Source organism: Odontomachus brunneus, unplaced genomic scaffold (assembly GCF_010583005.1).
Source record: "Odontomachus brunneus isolate Ranch 3 - 2012 unplaced genomic scaffold, Obru_v1 Obru_scaffold_042, whole genome shotgun sequence".
NCBI classification, from domain to species: Eukaryota; Metazoa; Arthropoda; class Insecta; order Hymenoptera; family Formicidae; genus Odontomachus; species Odontomachus brunneus.
Window position 1 is genome coordinate 1422262 of NW_022639492.1, and position 10009 is coordinate 1432270.

At 35.3% G+C, this 10009-nt stretch overlaps 1 protein-coding gene across 12 annotated transcripts in view; it reads right to left on the minus strand.

Annotated features, from left to right (window-relative positions):
• LOC116844557 (voltage-dependent T-type calcium channel subunit alpha-1G-like) overlaps positions 1-10009 on the minus strand; it is a 173387-nt gene that overhangs the window by 8866 nt on the left and 154512 nt on the right. For 8 of the 12 annotated variants that reach the window (XM_032816225.1, XM_032816229.1, XM_032816230.1 and 5 more), the window contains 7 exons: positions 8889-9054; positions 7997-8352; positions 5706-5898; positions 4649-4798; positions 3662-4042; positions 1198-1414; positions 861-1122 (listed from right to left, as the gene is read on the minus strand). In XM_032816225.1, coding sequence (XP_032672116.1) covers positions 861-1122; positions 1198-1414; positions 3662-4042; positions 4649-4798; positions 5706-5898; positions 7997-8352; positions 8889-9054 — 1725 coding nt within the window. The remainder of the gene's footprint in view (positions 1-860; positions 1123-1197; positions 1415-3661; positions 4043-4648; positions 4799-5705; positions 5899-7996; positions 8353-8888; positions 9055-10009) is intronic. The other 4 variants (XM_032816235.1, XM_032816238.1, XM_032816227.1 and 1 more) reach the window with 1 other exon arrangement.

Sequence of the window (10009 nt, forward strand, 5' to 3'; positions counted from 1 at the left end):
TATATATATATATATATATATATATATATATATATATATATATATATATATATGAGTAAATTAATAAAGATATACATAAATATATATAAGTAATTAAATAAAACATCTACATAAAATATATTAATAAGACGAATTTTGAGAATTATAATAAGTGGTTAAAAAAATAAAGGGGCAATTTATTTAAAACTAACTTAGATGATATATATTTAAAGAATACTCATTAGCCAGCGAGAAATGACTCGTCGATCAACGAGTTATTTCTCGGTAAGTAACTAAGATATAGAATCTATTGATGTAACTAAATTTAATATACAAGATATATGAAACATTCAATACAAAAGATGAAAAAATATTTAAAATATTTTGCAGAAACATTAAATTTTAGTTATTCCAAGACAGGACATGAACAAAATGATTGAAAATTTTAAAATCAATGAGAAAATCAGTAAGAATTCTCTTAATTGAAATAAGCAAATTAAAGTCACACAAAATAGATTAATAATTATGACAATTAATTGGAATTGGGTTATCTTTAAAATGTAGTGAAAGTTGATTGAAGTTTCCTCGAATATCGATTTTAGAGTCATATGTTGTATATCAGAAATGCTGCTCCTTTATATTGATTGCGATATTATAACTTTGCGGAGCAATTTTATGGTTTCAACATTTCGAAAAATTTATATTTTGGGAGATTATTTTGATGTTTGGATTTAGATATTATAACTTTTTGGAGCAATTATTTGCTTCCAACATTTTCTGAGACTGTTTCGATATTCAATTTTCAGGACATCGTCCCACTTTTTGAATTTCAGGTTTTTTATTTTGCAAGATTATATCCACCGAAATGCACATATACTTACTTATCCTTCAGATAAAGGTGCAAACCAAGAGCGACAAGTTTCATAAATGACTCGAGAATAAAGACGGCTGTGAAGAAATAGTTGAATATCTTCAGCGCGTAGGTGAGCGCCTTCGGCATCATGTAAAACTCCATCGCCATCGTGACGACATTGAGACCGATCACAGCCGCGATCGCCAGGTCGAAGTACTTGGACGTCACGACGTTGTGAACGAATAGCCGTGATTTGGAGTAATTGGTGTAATACGGTGGTTCGTGCATCTCTGAAAGTACGATCGACATTACACAAACACGGCATCATCACTCTACGTACAGTGTGATGTAGAAGTGGCATTAACCTAGCTGAGCCCGCGGCCACTCACTTCGTCTCTTTTTCTCCATCTGCAACGCTCGCTTGGCGGCTCTACGTACGCGCTCTTCTTTCTCTTGTTCCTCGCGGCACCTGTGAAAATTCTCCACCACCACGCCGACGAACATATTCAACACGAAGAAACCCACCAGCAGTATGAACGCGATGAAATATAACAATCGCCACTCGGAGTAATTTTCGATAGGCTGTAATCAATTTCACTTACAAGTCGTCGCGGGCTCCACAAGGAACATTTATTTATATGTAATCATATTATTTCTGCAGATATTAGAAACAAACTCTATGGGGCGATTTTTCAATAGTAGTAGTTTAAGTTTGGATTCAAGTTTAAACTCTATTCTAACAATGCATTTGTTTTGTTTAAACAGAGTTTAAGTTGAAAGTTTGAACTATCATTGAAAACTCGGCCCTATGGTTCATCATATTCTGAACCCTCTTTTATAGATAAAAGTGCCTTGAATATAGCTTCTCAGACAATCAGGTGGCTCCTAAGCCTCTTTTAGAGGCACTTTTATAGATAAAAGTGCCTTGAATATAGCTTCTCAGACAATCAGGTGGCTCCTAAGCCTCTTTTAGAGGCACTTTTATAGATAAAAGAGGATTCAGAATATGGACCTATACGAATAAATAAAGAGTATTGCCTCTTCAGTTATACAGAGTGTCTCAGACTCTCCTCCGTATATTTTGTGGGAATCGAGGTGAACATCAAAGTCCTATACCATTTTGCGATTAAAACTGAACAAAAAAGTCCTTTACCATTTTGCAAATGATCACAAAGATTTTTTGATATTACTAAAACAATACATGCGCGCACCATATAGCTAATAAAAAATAGTAAAAAATGTAAAATAAAAATTAAATAAAAATAAATTAAATTAAAATATACTTTAATTAATTAATAATTATAGGGAGAGATGGGGAGAGACGGGGGAGACGGGGGAGACGGGGAGAGACGGGGAAAGACAGGAAGAGACGGGGGAGACGGGGAGAGACGGGGAGAGACAGGCAGAGACAGGGAGAGACAGGGAGAGACAGGCAGAGACGGGGGAGACGGGGAGAGACGGGGAGAGACGGGAGAGACGGGGGAGACGGGGAGAGACGGGGAGAGACAGGCAGAGACAGAGAGAGACAGGGAGAGACGGGGAGAGACAGGAGAGGTAGGGAGAGACAGGGAGAGACAGGAAGAGAAAAAAAGACAGAGAGAGACAGGGAAAGACAGGGAAAGACAGGGACAGACAGCGAGAGATGAGGGAGAGACGGGGGAAACGGGGAGAGACGGGGAGAGACAGGGAGAGACAGGCAGAGACAGGGAGAGACAGGGAGAGACAGGGAGAGACGGGGGGACGGGGGGGAATGGGGAGAGACAGGGAGAGACAGGGAGAGACAGGCAAAGACAGGGGGAGACAGGGAGAGACAGGAGAGGCAGGGAGAGACAGGCAGAGACAGAGAGAGACAGGGAGAGATAAAAGAGGCAGAGACAGACAGGAAGAGATATGTCTTTTCTGTATATTTTTGTGACCTAACCAACGCGATGACAGCTATTTGCCTGGTAATTTAACCGGTGCAAACGACACGAAGTAAGCCGCAGCCCATATGAAGTGATTAGAGAGGATGCCTTTTTTTTAGAGAGGAACCCTCCGTGGGTACATTTGATTTTCTCATTTTTCGTAAGCACACTTTGTCTGTGACTATTTTTTGAACTGTTCTAAGCTTTCAAAAAATCTGAAAACATTCTGGGATATTTTTTGAAGGCTCTATTTTAATGTACAATCGCTGCTTGAGTCAAATGTTTAATTAGGAAAAATGAAAATTCGGAAACAGTTTCGACAAAAATAGGAGTTTACTGCGGACAAAATGGACCCAGTGTGTCCACGGAGAGTTAATTAAAGAAAATTTGTGCATTATGGTACACAATCATGTAACAATTTTCTCTAATTAATATCTAAAAATCTATGTGGTCATTTGCAAAATAGTAGACAACTTTTTTATTCAGTTTGCTAATGTATAAGTATAACGGCAGACGGCGCCACTGCAGCTCATCTACCATATCGCGCGTGATCATTCACCAATTTTCTTTAATTAATATCTCGACTATTATCGCAAAAATCGCAAAACGGTACAGGACTTTTATATTCACTTCGACTTGTTGTACATTCTTACAAAATATGCGGAGAAGAGTCTGGGACACCCTGTATAGAAAAACGTATAAGATTGCTGGGTTTAATTAATGGATTGAAACCGTAAATTTTTGTAAATCTGTTTTCAACAGTAAATCCGCAAAAAACGTGACTTCAAACTTGACGTAAAACTTAGCACATTTCTGCCCACCGCGAAAGCATAAAATTATTGAAATATTTGTGTTTTTATATAATAAATCAATATGTTAGAGAATGAAAAAGATTTGTTTCCGTCGTTTGACGAATTTCTTTCACCTGCTGATCGACTCCAACTGCGTCCAAACCGGTGTACATGATGTTCACCCAACCGTCTCGCGATGACAAGACGAACAACGACATGAGAGCTTTCCCGAGATCGTCGAAGTTGTACTTTCTATTCAGCCATACGTTCCGATGGTCGGACAGACAGTCCGTCTTATTGCGTACGTTCTTAATGTCAGGACCTTCGCAATAATAGAAAGCACCCTTAAAGAGTTGCACTCCGAGGATACCGAAGATTACAAAGAACGTGCAACAAATCAGGACGATGTTGCCGATGGGTCGTAATGAGGACAACAAAGTCTGAACGACCAGTTTTAAACCAGGCGCGCGATTGATGACTCGCAGGGGTCTCAGTGACCTCAGCAATCTAAAAACCTACAAGATTATAATAAATAATCGATTAGAGCAAAGCATTTACGTACTCAGCAAGAGGTAAATTTTTAATAAAGTATACAATCCAAATAAAATCTCTTTCCTCCCTCTCCTTTACTTCTTCTTTTAGGAAAAATTATTTTAAGTTGTTCAAATTAACTTAAAGTTGCTTAAAGTTAATTTGAACATCTTAAAGAAATTTTTCCTAAGGGTTCCCTTACGGAAAAAACCAATAAGAAAAAATTACTGAGAACAATATAGGAAAACTATTGAAGCACTATTGAAAAATATTGGAATACTACTGTATATTTATTATAATACTATTGGAAAATTATAGAAAACCTATTTGTTAATTTTATAAATAGTTTTAATGTAAGTTTTCAATAGTTGAAAAGATGTATTTTCGTTAATCGATGAAAATAATACTGTTCTCAGTAGTTTTCTTATAATACATTTTCGTAAAAGTTTCTTCTTTTATCCCGAGTCGAAATTTTATTTCTACTTTCGATTTGATTTGATTTCTTCTTCTAACATCTCCTTATATTCAGTGTATGTCTAATACACTAGAAAAAAATTAATGTAATGTATAATGTAAATAAAAAAACTTACTCTTAATATCCCAAATATTCTGGGGCTACTGGATGACAATAACGACATCGACAAGTCGATTATGGAAATGATAACGAGAGATCCGTCCATGATATTCCAGCCCGAGGTGAAATACGCGTCTGAACCGTACAACATTCCCGACGCGACAACCTACATCGTGCAAATAACATTAATGAAGTATTAATTATTTTCTAGGGACTTGTAATTATAATCCCAGATAACATGCATGTCTAAAAAATACCGAAAAGATATCTAAAAAACATCTTATGCAACTTTTTGTTGCGTAAGAACGCAAAATTTCAAAATATATTTTCATTGAAATAAATCAAAATTAAAAATTTTTGGCAGCCATATTAATTTTTAAAGTAAAAAACCATTTTTCTTCTACAGTTTGCTAAAATATGATGTTTTGCTCCAAAACAAACACCTTCGAAAGCTTATAATTTGATTGGATTTTTCGCCAAATAACAACTATGTCAAATTTTCGCATTTTTGGGCGGCCATATTGGATCTGCCATTACGAATTTTGAAAAAATAAGTGCATATTCATACTCAACGAACCCCAAACCCCCCCTATAGGGATTTTCACTCAAAAAGGTCAAAATTTCAAATTTTCGGGCCGACATATTGGTCCACCATCTTGAATTTTGAAATCCAATACAAATTTTTTTTCACTTTTTAACAACTTTCGACGTTTTGCCCTAATTTGAATAGTTTTTGAAAGCCTATTATTAGCGGTTTTTTTTTTAGCCTTAATGGATTAATCTTTAAGCCGTAATAAATCGACCAACCATAGTCGATTATTTTAAAAATAATCAACTGTGGTTGGTCAATTTCTATTAAAATATTTCTATTTATATTTCTATTTCTATTTCAATTAAAGCAAGGTTGTGGACAAGGAGTGAGAGACGTTTTTAAGATGCCTTTCAGACGTCTTATGTCCCGATTTTAGACGTTGTGTTGTGTGGGATAGTTTCTTATCTTTCTTTCCCGCGGATTTTCTTAGAACGAAGTTTTACCAAAAGCATCGGAACGTGTGTATTTTATTATACGTTACCTTAACGAACATCTCGATGGCAAAAACGCCGGTAAAAATGTAATTCGCGGTGGATAGAAAAACTCTCTCGCGACTGTCCGGTGGTATGTTTGGCCGTTCCATCGCCAAAGTGATGCAGTTTAATCCAATGAACAGCAACACTACATTGTCGAACCACTTTTGATCGACGAACCATCGACAGAAAATACGGAACCTGTAGTACGCAAAAAAACTTATGAATACTTCTTACATCGCAAACATTCTTGAATTGTACAAAAAGGGGAAATCTATTGCTTATTGCGAGTCAATCAAGCGGCACGGTGGTGCCGCGACGCCAAATATATAAAAGAAAACATCAGTCACAGAAACTACTATTATGTTTACGTCATTCGTGGCCAAATTCTGTTTAGAGTAATTCTCATACGAGAGCATTAACGTTCGTCAGCCGAACGAGGGTAATGGAGGGTTAAAATCGATGCCTGAGTCAACCCTGAGTTCTCCAAGTTTGACAGGCGAAAAAGTCAATTTAAAAAAATTTTTTTGGCTCATATTTCAGTATCACACACACTCAAAGCAAGTTTGTTCCTCAAGCCACATCCGCAGTGCATGTACGAGTATATTTGAATCCCTGGTAAGAAAAGTTGATATGAGAACGTTATATTCGTCGTGGTCGTTTCCGTAGTCGCGCGTGCTGTTGCCGTCACAGTAAACGTCATTGTGGTCATCGTCAACGTCATCATTGTCTCACTCGCTGTTGTCGTCGTCGCTTTTGCCGTCGTCGCTGTCACTATTGCCGTTGTCGTCATCATGTATACATAAGATTGCGACCTGTATGGGAACGTTATCTCCATTATTGTGTGTTGACCATCTTCGTGGCCATTATTGTGTTGTTGTCGTCATAATGAACGTTACAGTGGTCATTGTCGTCATTGTCGTCGTCGTTATGATCGCTATTGTTGCCATCGTCATCGCCGTCGTATACATTCCGACATAAGAGTCTCTTAACATCTACTCTAGTCCTACACTGAGGAAAAGACACTTGGAAATTTATTTGTATGATACAAAATTTATTTCCGTGATATAAAATATATTTCTGAGAGATAAAATTTGTTTGAAGTAAATTTGTGAAATAAATTTTCAAGTATTTTTTTCTCAGTGTAGTTCCAAACGAATTTATCGATTATGCGTAATATGTATATTTATTCGCGCATCATGACTATTGATTGTCCTGACAGAGTTGCTTTCTCGAAATAATTAACAGTTATGATGCATAAATATATAGACATATCGCGCATAATTAAGAAATTCGTTTGGAACTAAATTTTGCAAATGTTGAAGCTATTATTGTGTACACATATTTATATCTGTATATATAATTTATTTTATGCTGAAAATAAAAGTTCGTTAAAAAGTAGTGAAGAATTGCATATTAAAAAGGTTATGTGATTTATAGCTAGTTTTATAACACTACATCATCCGTGGCTCTACAGGGGGAATAAGAGCCTATAGAACCACTAACACGGATGACATAATGTTATAAAACTAAAAATAGAAATCTAAATAACTAAACTATAAATATAAATATAAATATAAGCTATAAATCTAGTATCTATCCTCACTTATGTAGAGATAAAAAAATTATATTTATTGCAACAATTTTTTCTTGGCAAATTTCAGGAAGTCTCTAATATCTAATAAGAGAATTTTAACATAATGTTATAAAACTAAAAATATAAATCTAAATAACTAAACTATAAATATAAATATAAATATAAACTATAAATCTAGTATCTATCCTCACTTATGTAGAGATAAAAAAATTGTATTTATTGCAACAATTTTTTCTTGGCAAATTTCAGGAAGTCTCTAATATCTAATAAGAGAATTTATTTTCTGAAAAATGCAGAAAAATTAATTCTCTTATTGAACGCTGAATGCGTTTTGTTTTATGACATTACGTCATTAGTGGTTCTACATTGAGAGAAAAATTACCTTAAAATCAACAAATATTTCCTTGATGGATGCCATTAACATATTTATTTAAATCTAAATTCTTTTTATTTAAACCAAATATTGTTTACTTAAATCAGGTAAACAATACTTAATTTAAATTAAGAGAATTTAGATTTAAATAAATATGTTAATGGCAACCCATCAAAGAAATATTTGTTGATTTTAAGATAATTTTTCTCTCAGTGTATAGACCCTTATTCCCCAAAGTTTTTGTTTGATCAATAAGAGCCATTAAAATATAATATTCTTCGTAAAATTATAAGCGTCAGTCAAGTAGTAACATCAATTATCAACATTACCTATTGTTAGGTGGGAATAGATACAGGGAATAATCGTCGCGCTCCTTTAGGCATCCTTTTGGCTCGAAGAACATGAATATCTTTTTGATTCTCTCGACGCTGCTCGCGCTCCCGTGGCCGTTCGACGGCGGTGTCTGCTCGCCCGTTCTCGAATGTTCTTCCTCTTGCTCAGAAAGTCGTTTTATTCTCGGCAGTGGACCAGTCTCCATTGAGAGATTGTTGATCGTGCGGGGAGTCGAGGACAGAACAAGCATCTCGTCCAATGGCAGCGTCTTCTTCGTGGATGTCTCACGAACGTTCTCGTATCCGCGTAACGAGTTCCTGCGCGAATCCCTGAGCTCGCCGATCCATCCTATCTACGAGACACAGAGCGGCTTTTTATAAATTTTGAGTAAGCTAATCGACAGTTAACTTACTTACAAATAACTCCTGCTTAAAAGATTTGATAGAAAATGATTAGATAAGATTGAAATGGATAAAATAAAATGATAAGATAAGATAAAATTTCTATATTGATTCCTATATTAAATATGAAATATCATGTCATATGCTATGTGCATGCTGAGTTTCAAGAAAAATGGCGTGTCACATTTGGGTTTTGTCTCTTGTTAGCAGAACTGGAAAATGAAAGACAATTTTGTTGCTAAAACGAGACATTTTCTCTTTATATTCAATAGCAATAAAAGTTAAGAGTTAAGTAATTGCTAAAGTTGCGAGTGCGTATGAAACTTTTTACTTTTCACATTTTCGAGTGCGTATGAAACTTCTTACTTTTCACATTTTCACGCTTCTGAGGAGAATTTATATGATCGCTATTCAAGTGCATGGCACTGGATTCTTGATTTAGTCACTTGGAAATATCGACAAAAGCACTTATCGAGTTTCCACTCACCTGATTAGGCGTAACTGTGTAACGACGAATCGATTGACCATGGCTTTCGAGCGAATTATTAGGACTCAGACTACGATTATTGCTTGTCAGGACGGTAGTTCGATTGTTGGGCGCGTCGCGTTGCGTGTCGTTTCTTATCGAACCGTGCAAGTAACCGCCGTTAAAACTGAGGAGATTATTCCGCGAATTAATATCACATTTTTATTACTATTATTATCGTTATTGTTTTAATATTATCATTTTATTTATATTGTTATTTTACTACTACTGCTGCTACTATACTCACGCACACACACACACATATATACAGGATGTCCCAGACTCTCCTCCCCAATTTTTATGAGAACGTAGAATGGATTGAAGTGAACATAAAAGTCCAATACCGTTTCGCAATATTTGCAATAATAATCGAAATATTAGTTAAAAAAAATTTGTGCATTATTGCACATATTATTAACAATTTTCTTTCATTAATCACTAAAGATCTACGTGGTTATTTGCAAAATAATAAAGGGCCTTTTTATTCAATTTGACTTAATATACAATCCGTTTTATGTTTCCATAAAAATTGCGGGGAAAAATCTGGAACATTTTGTATATATAAGTTTTGGAAAAGGGGGAGAGGTGGGTATGGGCACAGCAATGTTGGTAAGAGATAAAAATAGGGAAAAGAGGGGAAAGAAAAGAATAAGTGATGAGGAAGGGAAAAGATTTTATAAAGCAAGAGAGAGAGAAAGAGAGGGGGAGGAGAAAAGTATCGATAATAGAAATAAGAAAGAGAAGAGAAAGCTTATTAAATGATATTTCTGATCATTTTTTTGTCAGATAGAAAAAGAAAAGTGACAAATAGAAAAAGAGAGAGAGGAGGGAGGAGAAAAGTATCGATAATAGAAGTAAGAAAGAGAAGAGAAAGCTCATTAAATGATATTTTTGATAATTTTTTTGTCAGATAGAAAAAGAAAAATTTTAAATAATTCAACATTTCTTCTATCGAGTATTATCCTTCAAAAATTATCCTACCATTTACACAGGAAAAGATTTTATGAAGCAAGAGAGAGAGAGAGAGAGAGAGAGAGAGAGAGAGAGAGAGAGAGAGAGAGAGAGAGAGAGGGGGGAGAAAA